Source organism: Phyllopteryx taeniolatus, chromosome 12, assembly GCF_024500385.1.
Source record: "Phyllopteryx taeniolatus isolate TA_2022b chromosome 12, UOR_Ptae_1.2, whole genome shotgun sequence".
Taxonomy (NCBI): domain Eukaryota; kingdom Metazoa; phylum Chordata; class Actinopteri; order Syngnathiformes; family Syngnathidae; genus Phyllopteryx; species Phyllopteryx taeniolatus.
The window spans coordinates 5,893,010-5,920,727 of record NC_084513.1 but is presented as its reverse complement, the minus strand read 5'-3'; the positions used below and the strand labels follow the sequence as shown (position 1 = coordinate 5,920,727).

Here is a 27,718-nt window from a genome sequence, read left to right as displayed (position 1 = left end):
AATTGTTCCTGAGCCCATGTGGTGCTTTATGCTTTACACATTGATGTCTGTTTTTGATGCAGTGCCGCCTGAGGGATTCATGATGAAATCCGTAAATTCCTTCCAATTGTACTTTCAGGAACATTGTCCTTAAACTGTTCGACTATTTTCTCACGCACTTATTCACAAAGAGGTGAATCTCGCCTTATCTTTGCTTGTGAATGACTGAGCAATTCAGAGAAGCTCCTTTTATACCCAATCATGGCACCCACCTGTTCCCAATTAACCTGTTCACCTGTGGGATGTTCCAAACTGGTGTTTGATGAGTATTCCTCAACTTTCTCAGTCTTTTTTTGCCACCTGTCTCAGCATTTTTGGAACGTGTTGCAGCCATAAAATTCTAAGTTGATGATTATTTTCTAAAAACAACAAGTTTATCAGTTTGAACATTAAATATCTTGTTTTTGTAGTGTATTCAATTAAATATAGGTTGAACATGATTTGAAAATAATTGTATTCTGTTTCTATTTATGTTTAACACAACGTCCCAACTTCATTGGAATTGGGGTTGTATTTACATATCTTCTGTCTATAGGGGCGAGTATGGTAACAGCACTTCAGATTTTCTATTGTTACATGGCTATTAGTGCATCCCGGTTTGATTTCCGGACAGACAGACTAGTACATAAAACATTAAATATTTAAGGAAGCCTTAAAATATTTACGTAGACTTTAAGGTTTCAAAATTCTTAAATGTGTTTTTGCCTCAATATTTTTTTTTTATCCGATTTAAATTAAAGTGATTTGCTCTGCATGGTTGAAAACTGCACAGAGGAAAATGGAAACATACGCATAACACACTACATGTGGGATGAACTGTTCTCTTAGCCTGTTATTCTTAAAATATTCCAGTTAACTGTGACTCTGTCAAAGTAATTTAAGATTCGTATAATATATTTTACCTTGATTTTGCAAGTGTGTTGTTCGTTTTTGTGCACATAATTGTTAAACAAATAAAGTTCAATTGAAGAACAACTGGCAATGAGCCGCATTTAGCTTTCATTCACTGACGCGTATTTTGCAAATATATGCCAATATTTGTAACCTTTGTTTTGTACCGTTATAATACAATATAACATTTCTTCGCTTTTTACACATTTTACATTCTGTTTTCCGTAGTTACCATGGCAACACACAACACGTCAAGAACTGTGGACTACAAATTACCTTACACGGATGTTTTTGTTTTTTTTAAATATATAAAACAAATGGATTAAGTTGTTCCTTTTGCAAAGTTGTCATACTTTAAGAAGGTAAGCGTGTGTCTATCGCAATATATTCTTATAGCAGTTCAACTGTCAAGTGAGTTAGTGTTAAGGGTGCGCACAATGAAGTGGGAGTTTTTAGATGATGAACAACGAATGTAAAACAAAGCCTTCTGTATTAGGGACGTAGGTGTAGTAATTAAAGATGTATTCAGCGTGTTTGAGGTAGCGAGTGCTAGTTAGCTTGTAGTTAGCTCGCTAGCTCTTAGCACGCTAGCCATTATTTTCATTTAATTCATCAGTGCCGTAGTGCGATTTCGCTGAGGTACTTTCTACTTAACTGACTTCAAACCCTGCTGTGTTATAAACTACCGTACGTGTCGTCCTCGTGACTCAGCTGTGAACATGTTGAATGTCTGGACGTTAAATTTCTATCAACTTGAAACGTATCAAGGAATGGTTCGCTTGTTTTGTATACAATATTGTCTGTTTTTTTTGTTTGTTTTGTGTGAACATGTTGAATGTCTGGACGTTAAATTTCTATCAACTTGAAACGTATCAAGGAATGGTTCGCTTGTTTTGTATACAATATTGTCTGTTTTTTTTGTTTGTTTTGTTTAATTTTTTAAAGGGTTGCATTCATGCCCCCCCCCCCAATGCTCGAACGTTGCAGTCGTGTCCCTTGCTGTTTTTTTCTTTTTCTTTTTTTAAATACTAAACAGAAAATTTTCAACGTAATATAATACAACTCATATTAGAGTTCGTTTTGTAAATAGGAACATTTAAAACATAACAACACATCTAATCATCCTTGTTTCCAGTCATGTTAGCTGAATCTGAGGGTCCAAAGCCAACAGGGTCAGAAGCACTGTGGAACAATTTCAGAGTAGGCATCTTTCTAATTGAAACTTTTTTTTTGGGTGTTATGTGCCCATCCATCTTCTAATATAATGTCCTCGGTCTTTTTTTTCCATCTTCTATTTCCTCCGCGTTACTTCCCCTGGCAGCATCCAGGGACTCAGCTAAAGTGCCAGCGGCGTGCCCCCGTTCAAAGAAACAGCTTCCTGGGACTGGAAACGAAGCCTGAGCTGCTTTGGGAGGACTGGGATGAGGGCAGGGAATTCACAAAGTCGCTAACCTTAAAGAACATTGGCCTCAAGCTCCAGAAACTTCAGCTAAGGTCAGTTGTGGTCACGTAAAGCGGAACGCAAACAAGTAAAAGGTAATCAAATACATCCACATGAGTAAATTCTCTCATTGCTTCCTCTCAGACCTCCAGTGACCAAATTCTTCAGCATCTCCATTTCCCGGAACATCACGGTGAGCCCAGGGACGACTTTGTCCATACCGGTCACCTTTAGACCTACCCAGAAGGTAATATTGTCAGTCATGCACTGGTGTAACACTCTCTAGCACACAGTCATTTTGATGTGGTCCTATGTAATGTCTTGTTTGTTGGCCAGTGTAAGTACGAGGACAGCATTGAGTTTCAGAGCAAAGATGGCACTTTCCAAGTAATCCTTCAGGCTGTCATTCCCTATGCGGCCCTGGGAGTGCCGGACACTGTACTCCTCCCACTCTGTGCTGTGCATCAGTCTGCTTCTGCTACTTTTCTGTTGAAGAATCTCAGGTAAATGGGAGTATTTGGGAATGGTGGGAATATGAGTGTGAATAGTTGTTTTTCTGCCCTGCGAGTGACAGGTGACCAGTCCAGTGTATACCCAGCCTCTCGCTTAGAGTCGGCTGGAATAGGCTCCAGCACACCTATGCCTAATGAAGACAAGCAGTAAATTTACCAAAAAAAAATAATAATTTGAACTCATTCACTGCCAGCTGCTTTCAAATCAGATTTCCCAATATTGCCAGCCATTTTAAAGGCTTTTGACCTTTGATCTTTTAAGATCCACGGAATATTGTTCTCTGCGACAATATAAGCACCAAAACTTTGAAAAGAAAGAGTAGACACTGTTGTTTCACCAGTAAAAAAGTTTCTTTCTAACGTTTTCCATTCTTTAGGGATGAGCAGTAGAACATGGGTTGGTTTCACCAAAAAACACAGTTTTCGCACCAAAACGCTGAGAAAACAAGCTTTTTGTGAAAAGTGTAAAACAGAACAGTGACTTTGAAGCTAATATTTTTTGCTTTTGTAACACCTCAAACTATAAAACAAAAACCACACAGAAAAACGGCTTTTGATTGCAAACTAATAATTTATTTACAGCTATATAACTAAGAAACGCTGACTCACAACATATATCGTGATGACTGTCAGTGGCTTTTTTAAATGCCGTTCGTCATTTGTATCTACTCTGGTAAAGAACCACGCTTCGTACTGATGTCCACAATTGTTTTATTGCTCGTTCGTCATCAAACATCGTGAATACTAAAAACAGTGTAAGTAAGCAATTACAATCACTTCCTTGACACAAGCATTCGATAAATAAACAAAATATAACATACTGTGTGCGCATTATAAATCAGCAGGAGATACATGGAAAATGAGAAGTCCACCACACAATCATATGGGTTCACCTCTTGTGTCGATATCTCTCTATGTGATCATTCACATAAGATTTGTAAAGTAAACACTTCAACAAGTTTAAACACAAAACCCTGACCATAAAGGTATATATGAGCATATAAATATATACATGTAAACAATAAATTCAAATAGATCTTCTTTTCTCAGGATCACGACCAGACTTTTTACTCCCTAGTGCGACACATACTCTGTTCATACCATTAATATATACTGTACTTACTCCGTTTGAGTGTGAGGTGCCTAAACCAGTCCAACTTCCAACGTGTTGGCATTTCTTGACTTATCAAGCAGCGATTCACCCACTACTCTTTATCTTCAACTCAAAAGGTGTGGTGCCCTCAAATCCAAAGCAATGCAACAACCTCATCGACTGGCATCTGTTTGTCATTACAGTGATTTAAAAATGGGCTAAACCCTTCTCCCATGCCTACCTGTTGAAACACGTACTTTTCTAATATATACGTCTGTGGCAGTAAACAAGTGGATTCCAGTTGACAAATGTAAACGTCCACAGCAGTGAATGAACGGGTGGTGTTTATTAACAAAAAAAAAAAATAATCACACCATCTCTGAAATTGACTTAATTGCCTTACTTTTCTCTGACATTGTCTTAAAAGTGTGTTAACTGTATTGGACTCAGACCTTTCTTTAAATCGTGTGTCCCACAGCAAACTCCACACTTACTTCCATTGGAAGTGTTCTGAACCCTTTCAAGTGAGTCCAGAGGAAGGTGTGCTGAAGCCCAGCCAGGAGATTCAGCTCATGGTCCTGTTCCAACCACAGCAAGCGCTGTTGTACAACCAACATGCCTATTGTAGCTTTGGAGAGGAAGGACAGAAAGTCGACTGCTGCGCCACAGTGCTTCTTCAGGGAGTGGGTACTGTAATTACGTATGAATACATTTCAAAAGTGTGATTAGATGAGGGCCGCATATCAATCAGTAGAATCATTTACTTCTTGTGTATGCTCTTTTTGAAAGCCAAGTACCCATGTCTTCAACTGAGAAGCCCAAGTTCCAAAGCTGAGAAACAACATGGTGGTCCAGTGCTTAACTTTGGTTCTGTGGCAGTTGGACAAAGTTTACAGAAATGTTTTGACATTTGTAATCCTTCTCATGTGAGTAAGGCTTCATTTACACTGTAGGATCAAGACCCCAATTCTGATTTAATGCCAATATCAGATTTTTTTTTCCGCCATTACTATTTCAAGTGACATGTCCGTTATGACTATGTTTACACTGACAGTACACATGAGGAAAAAAATTTACTTAGATGATTTTAGCAAATGGCTGCAATATAAGAAAGAGTGAAACATTTAAGGGGTCTCAATACTTTCCGTACCCACTGTATGTGATTTTTATCCACATTTGAAAGAGGCCTTATTCCGATCTGATGATATCGGATTGCATTAATTTTTTTCTTTTGGTAATTTATGCTGCGTGTGTCCCTGCTGTCTTCCAGGTTACTGCATTTTTCTCCCTTACCCGACTCTCTGGAGGGGTGCCCTTGTTAGGGGTCCGAATTCTTCTGTGATGTCAGCAGTGGTAAAGTTGCCCCAGGTGGAAGTATGTCTGCTAAAGTCACCTTTGTGCCTACTGTTGCTGGTTCTGTCTCTGTTGAGTATTTGACTGTAGAATGCAAAGGGGCACTCAACAAAACAGTGCTTAAGCTCATTGGAAACTGTGCAGGTACGATACAGAAATGCAATGAAATAAATATTTTGTATCTTTGTTATAGATAAATTCATCCATCTATACATTTTTTGTTACCAGGTCCCAAGCTGTCATTTTCTTCATCTGTGGTTGACTTTGGCTGTATTGAAGTGGGAGCCACAGCGTCACAGACAATTGAGATGATCAATTCTTCATTTGTTCAGGCGAATTATCAATGGGACCTTGACTGCGCTGGACACAGTGTGTTCAGCATCCAACCACAATGTGGCACCTTAAATGTGAAGAGCCGTGTAACACTGACTATCTTCTACCGCCCCACTGTGCCTATTGCCCATCACAGAAGCGTGCCTTGTTTTATACTGCACGGGGTATGGAACTAGTGTTGTTACGACATCAACATTCTGACTGATATAATACTTGTCCAAAGTACCTTGCTATCTATACTAAAATGATACCATGGCAAAAAAACATCAGTAAAAGCAGTGTAATCATAGGCGGAAAAACTTTGAACCGCGAAGCCGTCGTATTTTTATTAAGTCAAAATAATATTAGGCAATGAAGGATATTAAATAAGATTATTATGTATATTTGCGCTGGATAAAGTAATATAAAAAACTGACAGCAGTTCAGTAAAGAAAAAAAAACATTTTCGAGGGCTGCTAAGTTTTGTAGCCGTGCTTCAAATAAAAAAAATGCTTCAGAGTAGAAGGAGTTTTGTCACAAAATGTAGATCTGTGAAAACCAGCATACATTTCTCGTCTTCTCTGATTTATTGTTCGGACATTTCATAATAACCTCAGTAGAAAAGTAAAAACTAGAGATGTGAAAACACATGTGTATTGAGTCCTTTGTGTGAAGTCAACCTGTATTTAAATGTACTGTATTAATGAGCAGGTTAATAGTCATGCCATACTTAAAAATACGATCATTTCTTAATATTTTCATGCCCAGTTAGCCTACAGTGGGGCAAAAAAAATATTTAGTCAGCCACCAATTGTGCAAGTTCTCTCACTTAAAAAGATGAGAGAGGCCTGTAATTTCATCATAGGTATACCTCAAAAAAATCCAGAAAATCAAATTGTCAGATTTTTAATGAATTAATTGGCGACTGGTTAGCAAATCTGCCTCACAGTTCTGAGGACCTAGGTTCAAATCCTGTCTCCGCCTGTGCGGAGTTTGCATGTTCTCCCCGTGCCTGCGTGGGTTTTCTCCGTGTACTCCGGTTTCCTCCCACATCCCCAAAACATGCAGGATAGGTTAATTGAAGACTCTAAATTGCCCGCAGGTATGAATGTGAGTGCGAATGGTTGTTTGTCTATATGTGCCCTGCGATGGGGCTGGCGACCAGTTTAGGGTGTACCCCGCCTCTCGCCCGGAGATAGCAGGGATAGGCTCCAGCACGCCCGCGACCCGAGGGGAGGATAAGCGGAACGGAAGATGAATGAATGAATAATTGGTAAATTCCCCGGTAAAATTAAGTATTTGGTCACCTACAAACAAGTAAGATTTCTGGCTCTCACAGAGTTGTAACGTCTTCTTTAAGAGGCTCCTCTGTCCTCCACTAATTACCTGTATTAATGGCACCTATTTGAACTTGTTATCCGTATAAAAGACACCTGTCCACAACCTCAAACAGTCACACTCCAAACTCCACTATGGCCAAGACCAAAGAGCTGTCAAAGGACACTAGAAACAAAATTTAGACCTGCACCAGGCTGGGAAGACTGAATCTGCAATAGGCAAGCAGCTTGGTGTGAAGAAACTGCGGGAGCAATTATTACAAAATGGAAGACATACAAGACCACTGATAATCTCCCTTGATCTGGGGCTCCACGCAAGATCTCACACTGTGGGGTCAAAATGATCACGAGAACGGTGAGAAAAAATCCCAGAACCACACGGGGGGACCTAGTGAATGACCTGCAGAGAGCTGGAACCAAAGTAACAAAGTTTACCATCAGTACCACACTACGACACCAGGGACTCAAATCCTGCAGTGCCAGACGTGTCCCCCTGCTTAAGCCAGTACATGTCCAGGCCCGTCTAAAGTTTGGTAGAGAGCATTTGGCTGATCCAGAAGAGGACTGGGAGAATGATATATGGTCAGATGAGACCAAAATAGAACCTTTTGGTAAAAACTCAACTTGTCTTGTTTGGAGGAGAAAGAATGCTGCATTATATCCAAAGAACACCATACCTACTGTGAATCATGGGGAGGGAAACATCATGCTTTGGGGCTGTTTTTCTGCAAAGGGACCACGACGACTGATCCGTGTAAAGGAAAGAAGAAATGGGGCCATGTATGGTGAGATTTTGAGTGAAAACCTCCTTCTATCAGCAAGGGCATTGAAGATGAAACGGGCAACGAAGGAGTGGCTTCGTAAGAAGTATTTCACGGTCCTGGAGTGGCCTAGCCAGTCTCCAGATCTCAACTCCATAGAAAATCTTTGGAGGGAGTTGAAAGTCTGTGTTCCTCAGCGACAGCCCCAAAACATCACTGCTCTAGAGGAGATCTGCAGGGAGGAATGGGCCAAAATACTCGCTACAGTGTGTGAAGAAAACATTTGACCTCTGTCATTGCCAACAAAGGGTATATAACCAACTATTGTATTATTTTCCACCATAGTTTGCTAATAAATTATTTAAAAATCAGATAATGTGATTTTCTGGATTTTCTCATTTTTTTCTCTCATAGGTGAGGTATACCTATGATGAAATTACAGGCCTCTCTCATCTTAAGTAGTAGAAGTTGCACAATTGGTGGCTGCCTAAATAATTTTTTGCCCCACTGTATATGCTTTTTAGACACTGAATTTGCAAATTCCAAACATGAGTAAAGCAAATTTCATGAGATCAATGTATTATTTTACCTACAGTATTAACATGATCATAATATTCATTAGGAGACCTATATTACTTACGCATTAGCTCACAGTGCAACCGTTGTATTTGTCCCTTCAATTGTACAGTAAACTTCAACTGGGAGTGACAAATAAAACAGCTTGAAACAAGCACATTTTGCCTCATATTTGGCGAATGTATCTACAGTGCAACCCTTTAAGGAACAACAAGGCTGATACATTGCCATACATTAACATAATCCTCCTACATGAAAATCCACATTCATCTTTCTTTTACAGGAGCCTTTGTTTCTTGGCCTGATTGGTACCTGTCACTCCGATATCCAGAAACCAGCTGTACTCACACCAGAACATTTGGGAGATAGTAAAGAGGATTGGTCGGACGTCATTAGCGTCCTACTTCCAAACAATAGCACACAACTGGAGCCACAAGCATTCTGCTTATCTGCGGATGAAGTAACGTGTGGTTCTGCCTGGTTTCCAGCTCGACCCCAAATAATGGAAGTAACATTTCAGTGGCATTTTTACATTGTTTTGCTCATCCAGCCACTGTCTCTGTTATTTTCTAGAAGTCAAGCCGACAAACCGATAATGTCTCGATTGTAAGGTCAGTCACTCCCAAGGAAGACAATGACCAACCCAGCTCGGCGGAGGAGGACTCACCTGGTTTATCTTCACCCGCTACACGCGTAACAGTGGTGCCCAGTGAGCTGCTGTTTCATCACACCAGATCCTCCTGCTCCTCCATGTCTACTTCATCTGCAACTTCTCAGGGTGTTGCCATCACCAATCACTCTGCTGTGAAACTCACGTAAAGTCACCTACCCCTCTTCTATGTACTCTGGACACAAGACAGAATTGAACTGGATCTTTTTTCTAAAGTCCAAACCTTCTAAAATATTTGTTTTATTCCCAATGTTTGTTTTATAGCCTGGTGTGGACCAATGCCACAGACTCTCCATTCTTTGTCTCTCCGTCAACAAGTGACCTTTCCCCGCTGAAGTCCACCTCATTCAGAGTGGCATACAATCCTAAGGAACTAAATGCACTCCATGCAGCTCAACTTGAGTGCCTAGCTTTTAAAGTAGTAAGAATTCCTTTAAATGTTTTGCTTGTCTTGTGTAACTTACTTTCAATAGTGTTACATTTGTGACTGAAAACATGTTCCTTCAACATTACTGGCCTTGGGGGGAGACACACCTCGTATCTCCAAAACCATTACTTTTCAGACAAAAAAAAAAAAAACTACGTTTGTTGATCCATTAACATTGTATTGTTAATCCATTAACATTGCATCGTCAAAGAGAGCAAACCTGATTAACACTTGATCAGTAATTTGTAAAAATAACATACCAACATGGGGATTGACCAATAGTATCGATTTGTGAAAAACTATTAAATTGATCAAATTTGGACATACAGTTCTAGGTTTCAGCCTGACGCCAACAAATTATATAGTGGTTTCTTGGTAGCACTTTGTTATAGTGGTTAGTATGTTTGCCTTATAGTCAAGAGGTTCCTGGTTCAACTCGCTCTCCCCGTGCTTCCTCCCCGATTGTAGACTCATTAGAACAGAGCCCACTTTTCCACTTTGCATCATTCCATCTCAGATAAGCTTGGGCCCAGAGAATCCAGTGGCATTTCTTGGTGTTATTGATATGATGTTGTTGATGGCTTTCGCTTTGCATGATAGTATTTTAACTTGCGTTTGTAGATGTAGCGACAAACTATGTTAACGGACAATGGTTTTCTGAAGTGTCCCTGAGCCCACATGGCAATATCCTTTACACAATGATGCGGGTTTTTCATGGAGTCCCATCTGAGGGATTGGAAGGTCACGGGCATTCAATGTTGGTTTTCGCCCTTGCCGCTTTCTCAGAATCTTTTGATGATTTTATGGATGGTAGACGGGGCACACAAATATTCCTGGGTGGGGGTAGATGCATATCTGACATATTTTAGTTGTCAGCGGTTATCAATGCTCATTCTGTATTTAATAAGGCTCCCAGCTCACCTTGTCTGTTGACACACCCACCAAGAGCAGTGACAATTCTCCAGTAACGCACAGAGCGAGCTTCCGCACAGAGATGTCTCCTTGCAAGAGGTCATTGCATCGCATTTAAAAGGAATTAGAGGAGCTGCTTTGAATGAAGTTGGCTGTGTCCACTCCCACACTGGCACAGGCCACTCTTTTTCCCATATGTTGGCTTTGACGTTTGCGAAATTATAAATACCCTGTCTAACCCGCCTCTGTACAGATTTACACCACCCACCGCGTTGGAAAAACACTGGTCACGAACATAGAGCCCCAGTATGTCCTAATTTATTGTTTTTGACTAACCCTTTCCTGTTGAGGTGCAGCAAAGTCAGTCTTGTGAAAATGAGGAACAGATATGTCCACCTTGGTGTGTCATTGTCCGAGTCATCGGCCATTCTTTTGAGCATGGCAAAGAGCACATGTACCCTCACTGCTCTCTTGAGCCCAGTAATGTGGTAAGCATGACAACCTGAAACTACCACAAATTTAAAGTCTTAAGTTTCCTGTATCTAATACTGTAATACATACAGTGGATGTAAAAAGTCTAGACAAAATTGAGACCAAAATTATTTCAAAGCTTGTTCTCCCATTAATGCCCTATAAGATGTACAACTTAATTGAAATGTTTTTCAAACTTTTTGAGAGGGGGAGTAAAAATTACCAAATGAAATCATGTGGTTGCACAAGTGTGCACACCCTCTTTTTAATTTCATGTGGCTCTATTCGGAATTAACCAATCACGTTCAAACTCAACTTTTTTGCTTTTAGCATAAGCCTAAAAGTTTTGTGCTAGCACATTTCCTACATGTGTTTGGGAGACTATGTTATTGTCCACTAAAACCAATATTTTTTGGCACAAACACAACACTGCTCTTCACCAAAAGAACACCATACCTACAGTGAAGCGTGGTGGTCGCAGCATCATTCTTTGCAGCTGCTTTTCTTCCGGTGGAACTGGGAGCTTCGACAAGGTCGAAGGAATTATGAATTGTTCAAAACAGCACCCAGTATTAGCACAAAATCTTCAGGCTTCTGTTAGAAAGCAAAACACAAAAATGTCAGGAAAAGCCTACTATAACATCTGAATAATATTTGGGGTAATCAGAAGCACTTTAATTGGTGGTAGGCATGTGCAGAATCCCATTTAACGTGAGTTTGAATGATTGGTTACCCTGCCACATCCCAGTTATAGAGGGAGTGCACACTTTATACAACCATATCGCAGTTGTTTATTTTTACTTCTGCTTTTGAAAAGAATAAACTTTTTTTTTCAATTGGTTTGTACAGGTTATTGGTCACATTAACTGTAGAAAATTTTTAAATTATTTATCTTTGTTTTATTTTTTTATATGACGAAAACCTGGCAGGCGGCACGGTGGCCGACTGGTTAGAGCGTCAGCCTCACAGTTCTGAGGTGCGGGGTTCAATCCCCGTCCCCGCCTGTGTGGAGTTTGCATGTTCTCCCCGTGCCTGCGTGGGTTTTCTCCGGGCACTCCGGTTTCCTCCCACATCCCAAAAACATGCATTAATTGGAGACTCTAAATTGCCCGTAGGCATGACTGTGAGTGCGAATGGTTGTTTGTTTCGATGTGCCCTGCGATTGGCTGGCAACCAGTTCAGGGTGTACCCCGCCTCCTGCCCGATGACAGCTGGGATAGGCTCCAGCACGCCCGCGACCCTAGTGAGGAGAAGCGGCTCAGAAAATGGATGGATGGATGGAAAACCTGGCATTTGAACATGGGTGTGTAGACTTTTTATATCCACTGTAAATCCCATTGGTGTTTTAAATGATATCCCTCATCATCTCTGATAATAAACTCTTGAATATTACATTTGTTGTAGGTATTCACAGGCCTTAGTGTTCGATCCAGTCAGACATTGCTCCTCCACAATAACGGAGAGCACCCCCTCACTTTCTTTCGGAACTTAAACGACAGCTTGGAGCCCACCTTGGAAGCAACGGTGTCAGTAGTGCCAAGGTGTGGCTTGCTCTTGCCTGGGCATCATCAAATCCTCACTGTCATAACTACTCCTAAAGAAGACCATCCTAAAGAGGGAATTAAGCTGCGCCTTCAACTCAATTCTGGCATACACACAAAGGTACAAATACAGACGGGCCCAATTTACATAAAGTTTTACCCACAAAGCTTTTTTTAATGCAATGTGTGATTTGCTTTGTGTGTGCTGTAGGAAATTACAGTTTTCAGCATATTGGAAAAGATTAGTGTATCACTTGCAGGAGGCGGTAGTTTATATTTCCAAGATACAGCTGTGGGCTCACCCACCCAGCAGACTCACCTCATCAGGAACGTCTGCTACATACCTCTAAGGTTAGTTTGTCTGCACTGTCATGGCTGCTCTTCTGTCATTTTTGTATTGTGACATCATTTTATAATTTCTAATTTCGCTCACCACGGTGTCATAGCTTCCAATGGAACATTCGGGAGTCTGACCAGGAGCTCATCTCCGTTCAACCAAAAGCTGGTGAACTGCAAGCCAATGAAAGTGCGGTATGAGACATTAAATGATTTACAGACCTTTCAGATGTGTTTGTTGTTGTTTTTTTCCTTATAATTCTTTGGACTGTTTTGACATCACAGCAGCAGCAATGGTCCTTCAATCCAAGGGAAGAGAAAACATATGTCCTTGAACCTACTCTCACCTTCTGGCCAATCCAGGACCCCAATTATGAAAAGTCTATCCTTACGCTCAAAATAGTGGGAAAAGGCGCCAGGGGCTTCATACAGGTGTGACTCTCTGTATATTGATCCATCTTGTTCGATCACAAGCGTTGAGTCTGTGTATTGTAAGCATTAGACTGTTAAAAAGTGCAGTGACACTCGCATATGAGCACAGATGTGGATCTATAATTTTATGTTTCCAACTCAGGCAGTTAAAGACGTTCTAGACATGGGAGACACTCTGGTTGGACGTTCTCAGTCAATTCATGTTCCTCTGATGAACAACAGTACTTGCTCCATCTCCTTCGTTGTCTCCGTTAAACAGACGCTACAAGATGAGCAACTTCATCAGGACCCTATACCGGCAACAATTGGTATTCCTTAGTACAGTGATTCCCAACCTTTGTTGAGCCAAGGCACATATTAAGAGAAATCTCACAGCACACCAGTAGACAAAAATGTTTAAAAAAAGTATACTGTATGTATTGAACTAATGATGATTTCATCTCAATTTATTTACACATTTCCTGACTCGTGACTTCTTGACCTTTTTAATTTGAACACAAAGCTATTACTCTATTGTCTGAGTGGCAACAGGTGGATTCACAGGTGTATTGGGCCTTCTGCCATCTAGTGCAATGGTTTTCGAACTTTTTACACCAAGTACCACTTGAAAAAAAATACTTAGCTCTCAAATTAACACCATAATGACCAACATTAAAATACACTAACATATTAGAAGTAGAAGTGTAAATGTATTGTACTGTTCTTAAAAGTTAAATACAACTGAACTGTACTTGAAAAATCTACTGTACACGTACTTGAAAAGTAAAGAATGTACTGTAATGGATTTTCTAATGTTTTTAAAGAGGATGAATGCATAGCTGCAAGCTTCATTCTGAGTTTGATTATATTGCATGTTTTAAATATTACAAATGGTATTTGTATTTAAGAGAGTTTTTAGCACACCACTAGTGGTACTCGTACCACACTTTGAGGAATCACCTATCCAGTGGAGTACCATTTAATTGTTCTGTCTGTCATTATAGTACATTCATGGCATGGCATGGATAGATGAATAAAGATAAATAATGTGTAGTAAGTACATAATTTCCAGACCAATTTATTGAAGTTGGATTATTTGCCATGGCACACCTGATGATCTCTCACGGCTTAAACATTAGTGTTTGAGAATCACTGCCTTGGTACCTTAGTGTCCGTTCATGTACGTCTCCATGTTGTGAATGAGTACAAGTAGAGGTGCCCATGATACTAACTGTATCAGGTTCGATCTGCCCAGCCCTGCAACTTGACTGTGAAGGGGGAACCGTGGCCTCGCACTCTGCATTCATGCTCCGAGCCACATTTAGGCCGGATCGACAAGCACAGTATGGGTGGACCATCAATTACCAGACACAGAATTTCAGTGGTATATCCAGAAAACACACACCTCAAAGAACCACAGTTCTTGTTTTTTTTATTTTCTTTTTTTTAGCTCATTTACTTTCCTTATCTGTCCGTCTTTTGTCCTCCCAGGCATGCCGTTGTCCCCTCCCCAACCAGTGTGTGAAGTGCGCGGCAAAGGTGTATTCCCCACCCTGCAGGTGACCGACGTGTTCAGTGGCGGCATTGTGGCTTGGCTCAGCAAGACTTACGTATGGAAACTCCTGTCAGTGGACAGCCTCAATGGGCAGCTGGTCTGCATGCCTTCCCCTGTGGAGCACAGTTACAGAAGCCCAAGACGGCATAGGTGAAGCACAGATAATATGCATAGGATGATTCTTTAAGTTTGAATGTGTTTTGTTTGTTGTTTGTTTTTAAAATCTGTATTTGATTTACATTGTCACGGTGCGGTTCTTTTTTCCGTCTCTAGTATGCGCACGTACCCAACGATCCTAATCAAAGCCTTGCTGGATTTTAACTTCAGTGCAGCTCCCCTGAAATCAAAACCTTCAACTTTTGGATTGGTGCTTTATAATCCTGGCAGCATCCCTGTAGAGTGGTAAGTTTTAAAGCAAAACACTAGTACTATAAATCTCAATATAATTTTTAAAATGTACTCATGTATTAAAACAGCAATTTTATTTGCATTCGCATTCGCTTACAGCCTTAAGATTTGTGTCAAAATGTTGCCGCTCGCCTCTTAACTGGAACATGTAAGAGGGAACACATAACTCTGATTCGGGCCTCCCTCCAGAGGCAGCCTGTGGACTTTATAGTTCATTTGAATATTATTTTATTTGTTTTTAAATCTTTAAATGTTCTTAATGTCACCTCTCTGACCTACTCCATCCCAATGCTCCTGCCTAGTGCTTCAGGTCAGCTTACCAGCTGTTTCTGGAGGTTTGAGGGGTAGTGAGACCGTTTCCTGTTACTGGTCCCAAAGTTTGGAACGGCCTCACTCTGCACATTAGACAAGCCTTCTTACTGTCCATTTTTCAACATTTGTCTTAAAACGTCTTTGAATTTGAAAGTTGTCTGAAAACCCTAAGCAAATGTATACCAGTTTACTTCTGATTTGCGTCTTCTTTAAATTTAGGACCTTCTTGTTTCCAGACGACCAACAAGTAGACTTTAAGCACTGGAGCCATGGAGAAGAGTTATGTCACAATGAGCTAGAGCAGATGCAGGCATGCCATCATTGCTCTTTTTAATATATGAAGGATATTCATATGTATGAATTAACTGAGTTAATTTTGAACTTTTCCACCTGATATTTGCAGGTTGTGGAACTTTTTAGCATTTCTCCCCTTTCAGGAACTCTGCTTTCTGGCCAGCAGAAGTCAGTACAGCTCAGCTACAGGTCAGATATTATCGCGTCCTATTTTTTTTTTCGAGAAAAAAAGCCCTTTTTTTAATATAGTATGATCTTTTAGACAATTACGGCACCATTTCCAATAAAAATGGCACGATATGAGAACGTTTTTTTATTCACTTGTTAAAATGTGACTTTCATTCCTTGTTAAACTTTTGACTTTAATACAATAATGTGTACTGTATGACAACTTCGTTTTGGGAAAAAGTACCACGTTATTCTCATAAGATTATGACATTTTATCCGGAGAAAATGTCTCTGTTTTTGTAAAGAGTAAATTTTTTTTCTGATAACCGTGCAACTTTTTCTCAATTTTTTTTTCACTTCTTATTGCAATGTTGTGACTTTTTTTTCTTCCCATGGCATTTATGGGTACACATGTTCGTTATGTGTAATTGGTGTTAGGATTATAAAGGGTCCATGGATACAAAAGGTTTGAGAACCACTGGGTATGTAACTCACCTGTAAAGAGTTATAGAGCAATTATGATGATCTTATTATGTTCGATCTTTGAATCAACCAGTCAATAAACAGAATGGCAGATATGTGATTTGGCCTTAAAATAATGTGCCTTTTACAGCCACACTGTTGCTGGGACACATCAGTTGCCAATCATATTGAAAATCTTCCATGGCAGAGAGATCTTGGTAAGTTACAGCTCCCCAAAAAATCCTTTTTATGTCTTGTATTTACTTAGATAGGACAACAATTAAGTAATGCAACAACATGATTTGCTTGCTAATAATTACGTCTTCTAACTTGCTGTACTTGTACTAGTAAACGTGTTAGTTAACAAATTGCCAATTTGTTCCTGACAGATGCACTTCCAAGGGGTGACAGTGGAGCAAGAGAGACCACATCTATACTTTTTATCCAGGCATCATGTTTTCACTCCTATAAAGATTGGGGGTTTAACCCCTCCAATACAGGTGGGCCTTTAAATGTTTGGCGCACTATGGGCTTGTGAGCTTATTAATACAGTGTTCCCCCTGTACAGCACACGACGCATTGTTGGGTTTTTCACCTATTGCGGCTGGGCCTGGAACGTGTCCCTAGCCATAAACGGGGGTTCACTGTCCACTGAAGCAGCCTTTCCCCGTTTCCTGTTGTTTACCTTGCTGCTTTGTTTGCATTCTGAAAATGAGCATGATAATGCCATATTTGTCTTTGTTTGTGCCGTAGACGTATGACCTTTACAATGGCGGCGATGTTCCTGTCCATTACGAAGTGGACGCAGGTGTGCTGTCACAGCTACAAGAAAACCATTTTAACCAACCGCTGCTCTGTTGCCTCAACCCAGTGGGAGTCGCCCTACCTGGGAAGATGGCAAAGCTGGAATTCATTTTCTCCCCATTGGAGGCCAAGATGCATAATGTATGTATAAAGTCATTCACTTTGTCTCCTCTGCTGTCCCTTCTTCCCTATTTTGACATTTGTAATGTAAGGTTATTTTTATTTATCTATCAGCTCTCGAATATTGCCTGTCTTTCGTGTATTGTTTTTACCAGATGGATGTTCCCATTCACGTCCGACATGGGGAAACTACAGTAGTGAGGTTCGATGGTTGCGGCTTGGGTACTCAAGTAGATGTGTTCCCAAGCACTGATACCAAACCTGTGCCCTGTGTGCGGAGGATACCCCTCCCCGGGCAGGTGAGAATGGAGAAATTACCATGAAGCACACTCAATAGACACACCATCTTCGTCGCTGTCTGGCAGAAACCACGCATGTCCGTCCATCCATCCATTCATCCATTTTCGGTACCGTTTATCCTCACAAGGGTCGCGAGCATGCTGGAGCCTATCCCAGCTATCTTTGGGCGAGAGGCGGGTTACACCCTGAACTGGTCGCCAGCCAATCGCAGGGCACATATAAAAGCATTCACACTCACATTCACACCTATGAGCAAGTTAGAGTCTTCAATCAACCTACCATGCATGTTTTCTGGATGTGGGAGGAAACCAGAGTGCCCGGAGAAAACCCACGCAGGCACGGGGAGAACATGCAAACTCCACACAGGCGAGGCCAGGATTTAAAATTTATCTAATTTAAAATGTTGAAAATAGCTTAAAAAACTATTACCTTTCATTACACTTGAACTGTCTGACAAGTGTTGTTAAACTAAACTAAACAAAACTAAACGGCTCTTCCCCTCACTCTGGGCGAGTCGCGGCATTTTGTTGCCTCATGATTGTAAGTCTGGATATTTTTTTGAGACAATAATGAGTAAAAATAGTTAGGATAGATAGAATTGAGTGGCTATTGAACATCTGTGGCAGGAGCTGAAACATGCCATTTGGAGAAGCACCTTTCAAACTTGAGACAGCTGGAGCAGTTTTCTCCATTTTGTTCCAGAGTGGGTCAAAATACCCGCTGAGTGGTCCAGAAGTCTCACTGAAACCTTACAGTGATTGCCTCAAAAGGTTGTGCAACAAAATATTAAGGGTACCATAATTTTTGTCCAGGACTCTTGCATGAATTTTTTTTAAAAATAATTTCGTTGAACCAAAATTCAAAAGCAATGACTGATTTTCATTGGTTAATTTTTATTAAATTTTTATTTATTTTTATTTATGTTAGATTTAAGTTATTTCTGCGACCACTAAATAAATACTCTAAAAGTGCGTGTGTGTGTGTGTGTGTGTGTGTGTGTGTGTGTGTGTGTGTGTGTGTGTGTGTGTGTGTGCGTGCAGGATGCATTCCTGTCAGAGGACAATATCTCTCTTGGTGACATCCCGGTGTGCTCACAATCTTCAAGAGTCTTCTTCCTCACTAATGTGTCCTTAAAGGAAATCCTCTATAAATGGTGCTTGACTCAGGTGAGGGTACCACAGCTACAGCAAGAACTGTATCACAGTAAAAATATGTGTATAGCAATGATTCCTGTTATGATATATTTATTCATTTATATTTATTCTTATGTGTTCTACGTGTGTTTTGTATTGGTTTAAGGTGATCCGCATACATCCTAAACAAGGCCTTCTACATCCAGGAGAGAGCATCTTTTGTGTGCTAACCTTCACGGCAACAGACTACCCCACTATTTATCATCTCGACATCATCTGTCAGGTAACCCCACCCAAAAATCACTGGTGCAGGTGTGTTGCGCAACCTATGGTCCTTTTCCCCTCAACTTGTAAACCATATAGCATTTGAGTATCATTTTTATTATTATTATTAGTAGTAGTAGTAGTAATATTCCCTTGAATTTATGAAATGATAAAAATATGGAGTTGTGGAGTTGGCATGCTCTCCCCGTGCCGGCGTGGGTTTTCTCCGGGCACTCCGGTTTCCTCCCACATCCCAAAAACATGCGTGGTAGGTTGATTGAAGACTCTAAATTGCCTGTAGGTGTGAATGTGAGTAAGAATGATTGTTTGTTTCTATGTGCCCTGCGATTGGCTGGCAACCAGTTCAGGGTGTACTTCTCTTTCGCCCGAAGATAGCTGGGATGGGCTCCACCACGTCTACCCTTGTGAGGATAAGCGGTACAGAAATTGGATGGATGGATAATTCTACTCTACTCACTTCCCCCCACATCTCTTGTTTAGATATATTTATGTGTATATCCATCTATCCATTTTCTGAGCCGCTTCTCCTCACTAGGGTCGCGGGCGTGCTGGAGCCTATCCCAGCTATGTGTATATTTATTTATTTATTTTTGTTTTCACGTAATAATTTGATTAATATTTAGTTGTATTTATATTGATTAACATTTTATTTTTAGCCTATTCTGTACAGTGGGCTTTATTATTATTATTTATGTAACAGTATTTTTTTTATTTTAGCCACATTGCTCTCTTGTTTAGATTGAAATATTGTTTCATTTAGTAGTTGTATTTATTATTTAGATTTTTTTGTTGTGCGTCTTATTCTGTTGACTGTTTTTCCTCCCGCTCCTTCCAGCTGACACAGCAGGCCGCACTGACTCAATATTCTGAGGCTCTGCAGCATTGGGAGCAGGAACGAGATCAGCAGCAAAATGAATTCACCATCACAGAGCGGGACCTTGCAGAAAGCCAAAAAGTTCTGAACGATAAGATCTTACCTCAGATTCTCTACATTCTCCAAATCAATGACAGGGATGAAGTGACAGTCGTTTCCCTCTTTGTTTTTCATAGGTTCCTGCAGCTGCTACTGAAATGAAAGGGCCACCACTGGGCAAATACAAGGTGACTGATAGCGTCAAGCATTATTTCCCATCCAGATGTGCCGGTAAAGTGTCTATATAAAAGATGATTTTCTCTTTTCCTTCAGACTCTTCCACCTATTTGTAGCAGATTAGCACGAGCAGAGCAGCGGGCTCAGTGTGAAGCTGTAAAAGTGTGGAAACGGCCGACCCCGCCTGAACCTACGCTCCTACATCTGGAGGTGACGGCGCGTTCCTATCATTCGCAGGAATATCTCAGATACTTCCCTGACCACTTCAATAATCGCTTTAGGTAAACAATTGAACCTTTTCAAGAGGGGTAACATGTTCAGGTGCCTCTCAATGAATTTAAATATCATAGAAAACTTCATTTATTCCAGTTGTTAAAATCAAAAACTGAAACTTATGCCTCTAGGTGCTTCCACTCCATCAAGCCTTTGAGACCTCAAATATGGTCGGACGCGCTCCTCCAAGAAGGGCGCCCTTCGCAGACACTGGGCCCCGAGCGACACTTCCTCCAGCATGTTGTCTCTTCTCTGATCAGGTTAGGTGTTCATTGAGAAGCTCTATCCTGAACTAGATGTTTGATGCTTTTATTCTTGAATTCATACTCAATAACAAATTTTGTACCTTGTTCAGGTGGAGTTCTTCATATATTTGTTTTGCGATTCACCTTGTTGCTGTTTTTTTCTCAGCAATCAAACTCTATCTTTAAGAGCAGTAGTTCTCAAGCTTTTCACACCAAGTACCACCTAAAAATATACTTAGCGCGCCATAATGACTAGCGACATTAAAATTCAGTTCTGTTTTCATCAAAAACGAGGCTGAATTTTTATCTGTAAAAAGTACATTTACCTTAAGAATTTCAGCAGCATTGACGTTCCCGAAAAGCTCGATTATTCAGAAATAGAAGAAGTATGGAACCACCAGGAGCCTTCCTAGATCTGGCCGTCCGACCGAGCTGAGTAACCGGGGAAGAAGGGCCTTGGTCAGAGAGGTGAACAAGAACACTATGGTCACTAAGGTGGAGCTTCAGTGTTCCCTTGCGGAGATAGGACTACCATCCAGAAGGTCAACCATTGCTAACGCACTCCACCAATCAGGCCTTTATGGTAGAATGGCCAGACGGAAGCCACTTCTCACTAAAAGGCACATGGCAGCCCGCTTGGAGTTTGCCAAAAGGTAGCTTAAAGATTCGCAGACCTGCAGAAACAAAATTCTCGGGTCTGATGAAACCAAAATAGAACTTTTTGGCTTGAATTGCAAGCGTCATATCTGGGGAAGAAGAGGCACTGCTCATCACCTGGCTAACACCATCCCTACAGTGAAGCATGGTGGTGACAGCATCATGCTGTGGGGCTGTTTTTCTCCTGCAGGAACTGGGTGACGAGTCCACATAGAAGGTGAGATGATGCCAAATACAGAGAAATTCTTCAAAAAAACTTGCTCCAGAGTGCTCTGGAACTCAGACTAGGCCGTCGATTCACCTTCCAACACGGCAATGACCCAAAGCACGCAAGCCAAGATAACAAAAGAGTGGTTTCAGGAGCAGCCTGTGAATGTCCTTGAGTGGCCCAGCCAGAGCCCGGACTTGAATCCAATCGAACATCTCACCTAAAAATGGCTTTCACCGACGCTGCCCATCTAACATGACTGACCTTGAGAGGATGTGCAGAGAAGAATGGGAGAAAATGCCCCAAAATAGTTGTGCCAAGCTCATAGAGACATACCCAAGAAGACGAGGCTGTGATTGCTGCCAAAGGTGCTTCAACAATCTATTAAGCAAAGGGTGTGAATACTTATAGTGGGGCCACCAATTGTGCAAGTTATCCCACTTAAAACGATGAGAGAGGCCTCTAATTTTCATCATAGGTATACCTATGCACCTATATACCTATACACAGACAAAATGAGAAAAAAAACAATCCAGAAAATCACATTGTCTGAAGAATTTATTAGCAAATTATGATGTAAAATTAGTATTTGGTCAATAACAAAAGTTCATCTCAATACTTTGTTATATACCCTTTGTTGGCAATGGCAGAGGTCAAAGTTTTTTTGTCAAGTCTTCACAAGGTTTTCACACACTGTTGCTGGTATTTTGGCCCATTCCTCCATTATGTTTTGGGGATGTCGCTGGGCAACACAGACTTTCAACTCTCTCCAAAGATTTTCTATGGGGTTGAGATCTGGAGACTGGCTGGGCCACTCCAGGACCTTGAAATAACTCAAAATCTCACGATACATGGCCCCATTCATTCTTTCCTCTACACGGATCAGTCGTCCTGGTTCCTTTTCAGAAAAACAGCCCCCAAAGGATGATTTTTCCACCCCCATGCTTCACAGTAGGTATGGTGTTCTTTGGATGCAACGCAGCATTCTTTCTCCTCCAAACACGATAAGTTGAGTTTTTACCAAAAAGTTGTATTTTGGTTTCATCTGACGATATGACATTCTCCCAGTCCTCTTCTGGATCATCCAAATGCTCTCTACCAAACTTTAGACGGGCCTGGACATGTACTGGCTTAAGCAGGGGGACACGTCTGGCACTGCAGGATTTGAGTCCCTGGTGTCGTAGTGTGTTACTGATGGTAGACTTTGTTACTTTGGTTCCAGCTCTTTGACAGCTCTTTGGTCTTGGCCATAGTGGAGTTTGGAGTGTGACTGTTTGAGGTTGTGGACTGGTGTCTTTTGTACTGATAACGAGTTCAAACAGGTGCCATTAATACAGGTAACGAGTTGAGGACAGAGGAGCCTCTTAAAGAAGTTACAGGTCTCTGAGAGCCAGAAATCTTGCTTGTTTGTAGGTGACCAAATACTTATTTTCCAACATAATTTGCTAATAAATTCTTTAAAAATCAGACAATGTGATTTTCTGGTTTATTTATTTTTTTCGTCTCATTTTGTCTCTCATAGGTGAGGTATACCTATGATGAAAATTACAGGCCTCTCTCTTCTTTTTAAGTGGGAGAAGTTGCACAATTGGTGGTTGACTAAATACTTTTTTGCCCCACTGTATGTACCTATTATTTTTGAATGTTTACATTTTTTATAAATTTACACAAATGTCTGAAAATATGTTTTTACTTTTTTCATTATAGGATATTTTATGTAGATTTGTTTTTAAAGAAAACTATACACAAATCAGCTTTAGAATAAGTCTGTAACAGCAAAATGTGGATAACGTGAAGGGGTGTGAATACTTTCCGCTGGCACTGTAAATAATGATGTAATTAAAATCTGACACATATTCATTAAATACAAATTGTACCTAAAGACATGTTTGAAAACAAGCAGTTCTAAACAATGTAATGCAAATGTATTGTACCTAAAAGTTAAACAACTGAAATGTACTAAACAAATGTACTGCATTGGATTAAAAACCACAAAAACAAAAAGCCACTGTAACGTTGTGTACAGTTTGAACATTTAATTTATTGATTTGTTTGCATACCACTAGAGAGAGCTAGAGTACCACACTTTTGAGAATCACTGTGACCTAAGAAATTCCAGTTCCTCTTTTTAGGATGATCTTGTTAGTTTGGGAGTTTACGAATTCAGGACATGACTGTGTGTTTCTTCATTTCATTCTTCCTAGGAGCATACTGGATGATGACGCCTTTACCCGCTCTCTGCTTACTCTGGCATCCAAACCCCTTTTCTACAAACCTAAGGTCATCTTCTCCACTCCTTCGCCAATACCCCAACCTCTGATTGGCTTGGAAGAGACAAATCCCGAACTTCACGCTCGCGCTGACAGCTTGGGAACGGCGGCAGGCTCCGGGGCGAAGCTGAAAATGCCGCCGCGCGCTGAACGCATACCGCTGGCCGTGTTCAATGATATATTACTCAACACCCTCCAGAATGTGATGGTGGAGGCAGTCAGAGGAGATCTGGACCTCACAGAGCATCACAGAGTATCCTCACCTAACGTCTCTGTCAGGTGACGACACACGCATACACACACACACCTACAGATTTGGCTCCCTTAGTTGCATTCAAGGAGACATGCAGTGGTGCCTTGAGATACTGGTGACCTGACTTACAAATTTTGCAACATACAGTACGAGCCGTCAATTTTTTACTTTGGCTTGATAGCAAAAAAAAAAAAGAGATAAGATCGCTGTACAGTGTCAGTGAACTCAATTCAACTCACTTCACAACAACCAGCAGTGAGAGTTAGAGATGAAGAACAATATTCTCAAAAAAAGAGATTTCAAGCTATTTATTGCCACTCACAGTTGAAGTTTACTCTAAAACTTAAGATAAAACAAAGACTATTTCCTGTTGGTTTTTTTGTATTTTAAACAACGACATAGCTTTCCCTAAAGTCTGTGTCGCTTAATGCCAATAAATAATGCAAAACACCATGGACGGGCTAGCAAATAGCAACACATGTAGGCAGATAATATTTAACACCACTCACAGGCATATATTCTTTATACTCCCCGAAGAACAACTGATCTAACTGCGACTTACTGAGTAGTTGTGACCAGCCCCTTAACGTATATCCAGTTGTCTGTATTATACTGCTCCCTGGTGGCCAAATTGCACACACTAGAAAGAGTCAGGGAACAGAAGCACAAAACTATGGCAAAAGTGTCTCATTATGTCATTAAGGTATGTTTGAAGTGCAATATATTCATTTTTGGGGGGTCACTGGAGCAGATTAATGGCATTTTTATTCTTTTCAATTGTGAAATATGATTTGAGATACAAGTGTTTTGAGTTACAAATTCAACTTGTATCTCAAGGCACCACTGTTTTATGCATTTTTTTTTTCACCATTTAAAAGGGTTCCGACTTGGCTTTGATGTAGTGTTTCACCCATCTGTCTCCGCACTGCAAATGAATGGTGCTTGCGTGAAGCCACCACCGGCAAATTTAACCGTACGACATACCCCAAAAGATTTACCTGGTGTTTTCATTTCATTCTTGATGGGTGAGCAGGCACTCACGAGACCCAGCTCTTTTGTGTGCACACAATTAAAAAATAAAGTACATTTTTCAAAGTATCTCCCCTTTAAATCTAAACGTCTTCTTAACACTAACAAACTGTAAATGTTAAGACGATGTCTCTTCATCTAGATCCAGGAGGTACCCCATTGCCAAAGTCAAGAAGGATGACGAGACAATCCAGAACAAAGCAACACAGGCTGATTTAGAAGCCTCGCCATCAACAGAACATCACACAGACACGTGTTAAATATGTTGCCGGCTTATATTAACTTTTCTTCACCAAAATGGCATTGGCCATGTCTCTTAATGTGCTCCATGCTGCAATTCTACTCAGTACCTATGCCTAAGCTGACAGTAAGCACTGGCATCTTTCCAGAAGTAGTAACAAGTAAGTTAATATATTAGTATCGGCCCTAGCCACTATGGCACCCTAAGTCAGATTTTATATGGTGTTCCCCTCCATCAACGATTTACATAAGCTTACAAAGAGTCAAATAGCGATAGTTTCTAACATAGCTTTTCATTTATAAGATAACATGCCACAAAATTTAAAACAGAACATTTTCTTCATTTCATTACTGTGTCTTTACTGGCAAACAAATCATAACTTGCTGTTGCGATACATAATGGGACAAACCAAAAGTAGCAACAATTTGATCTCTCTTTCTCCCATTTACCTTCAATTTTGGTCTTTTGCTCCTGTGTTCTGGGTCTTTTGGCCATTTTGACATGTTTCCAATGTTCTCTGGGGTCACATCAATAAATTTGCCTTCAGCAACAGAAGGGAGTATTTGCTGTTATCATTTGTAATAATATGAATTCAGCATTTCTTTAAATTTGAATCTATGTTTTCCAAGTTAAAAGTTTGTTGTCAAGTTATTGGCAATATGTGCACCTTCCCCACTTGAAAGAGACTGATGCAGATTCAGTGATGTAAGATTTCATCTGGATTCTACTCAGTGACCAAGAAACACTTTACTTTTGTCTCAAGGACAATAATTATAATTATATTGACAGTGATTCCCCCCCACCCCGCAAACTGGTCAAAACAAACTATTCAATTGAATCATGTGGGACAATTTTATTATGGTGATCTTCAAACATAACAACAAAACACTCATTGCATGATCTGTATATTTTAATCGTAATCAATGTACATGTAGTAAATACAATTTTTCATTTCAGTCAAATATTTCAGCGTTTATAATTGTTAGGAGTTGGAGTACCTTCATAAAAACGCTGCAGCACTGACTCACGCACGTGTTTACACGTGCTGCCATCTGGTGGCAACACAGGAGCACTTCATTACAACTTGACTGTACAGTACGAGTCCTCGGTGAAAAACGTTTATTATTATTATTATTTTGAATGAATTTATTCCGGGGGCGGGGGTGGGGGGACTCAATGAGTTGAAATCTATGTTTTACAAATGTGTCCTTGTCGTCACAATGGTGCGCAATGGACTAGTTTCTGCAAAAGCCATAGCGTCACACTGCACAAGAAGGCACGCTCAGTTACCGCCGTGCTAACCTTTTTCATTGATCTGTTTTATATTTACGCCCGAGAAAAAGTATTTTTCAGACAAATATTTACTGTACAGTATGGCATTACTACTGTGTTATTCATAGAATACAGCACGACGGAACAGAACTCTGTCGTAAACCGAGAAAGTCGTGGATATATCACCTTCGTCGTTCTATGCGGCCAGTAGTCACTCAGGAAGCGAATATTAACTGCCAGAGAATATTCATTGAACAATATGGCCATTCAGTATTGTGAGAGTCACCAGGACAGGGCTACAATTTACGCTGTGTGCCACTAGGTGGCGACCACTGCAAACAAACTGCTAATTGCCATTGACGTTCATGTTTTTCTGTTGCCTTTGCCCACGCTGCAAAACTCATTTTGTGGTTTATTTCTCATCGGTCGCATTAGGCTAACTGATTAAAATGGAAATCTAATTGTCTTTTATGAAGAACCGAATTTGAGTAAGGCAGACAAAGTCATTCATTCTGTTCTGCAGTCTTAGCTTGCAACATGTATCAGTTCCTTCAGCCCACCTGCATAGTTTTCTCACTTTGATGTGTAAGATCATCAAACAAATGTAAATATATGTCCAAGATAACCAAAGTAAACATAACATACGTGCTGTTGTTTGTTTTTAAACCTATTCAAAGCTACTTGGCCCTGTATGAAAAAGTAGTTAAAAGTCCACACTTGAATTTGATTTAAGCTTCAGAAAATATGTGCCAATAAATTGAATTTGGTCATGCTGTGGCATGACCTTAAAAAGGCCGTTCATGCCAGAAAACCCTCCATTTTTGCTGAATTCAAACAACTGCGCAAGCAAGAGTGGGCCAAAATATCTCCACAGAGATGTGAAAGACTCATAGCCAGTTTTAGAAAACGCTTGATTTCAGTTGGCCCAACCAGTTATTAGCCTTAAGGGGCTGTTACTTTTTACCACAGTAAAAGGTAGCTTTGAATAAATCCCCCCCCCCCCCCCCTCCCCCCCTTAATAAATAATATCATCATTTAAACTGCATTTTCTGTTTACTTGGGTTATCTTTGGTATGTACATTTGTTTGATGATCTTAAACGTTCAAGTGAAGAAATTAACAATGGGGCAATACTTTTTCACAGCACTGTACAGTGAAATATGATCTTTTCTCAATTTACTGACAAATGTATGAGTGTGAAATATGGACCTGTTTAGTTAAACACACACTGTAGCTTTTTCTTCTGTTGTATGAATC

At 40.4% G+C, this 27,718-nt stretch overlaps 1 protein-coding gene across 1 annotated transcript; it reads left to right on the top strand.

Moving 5' to 3' along the window:
* Nucleotides 1-1,010: 1,010 nt before the first annotated feature.
* Nucleotides 1,011-25,737, top strand: cfap65 (cilia and flagella associated protein 65). Its single transcript, XM_061792386.1, is given in 36 exon segments — nt 1,011-1,292; nt 2,066-2,130; nt 2,252-2,424; nt 2,516-2,618; nt 2,708-2,874; nt 4,455-4,663; nt 4,766-4,902; nt 5,247-5,297; nt 5,299-5,473; nt 5,558-5,826; nt 8,599-8,775; nt 8,889-9,130; nt 9,250-9,406; nt 10,675-10,812; nt 12,200-12,457; nt 12,548-12,687; nt 12,783-12,867; nt 12,958-13,104; nt 13,247-13,412; nt 14,339-14,467; nt 14,575-14,788; nt 14,912-15,040; nt 15,578-15,668; nt 15,762-15,841; nt 16,434-16,500; nt 16,672-16,782; nt 17,036-17,227; nt 17,362-17,505; nt 18,547-18,672; nt 18,806-18,922; nt 19,760-19,879; nt 19,975-20,025; nt 20,111-20,295; nt 20,419-20,547; nt 23,602-23,946; nt 25,092-25,737. Coding segments are annotated over 35 exon segments (5,205 nt in total). The 5' UTR covers nt 1,011-1,292; nt 2,066-2,067; the 3' UTR covers nt 25,210-25,737.
* Nucleotides 25,738-27,718: the final 1,981 nt, after the last annotated feature.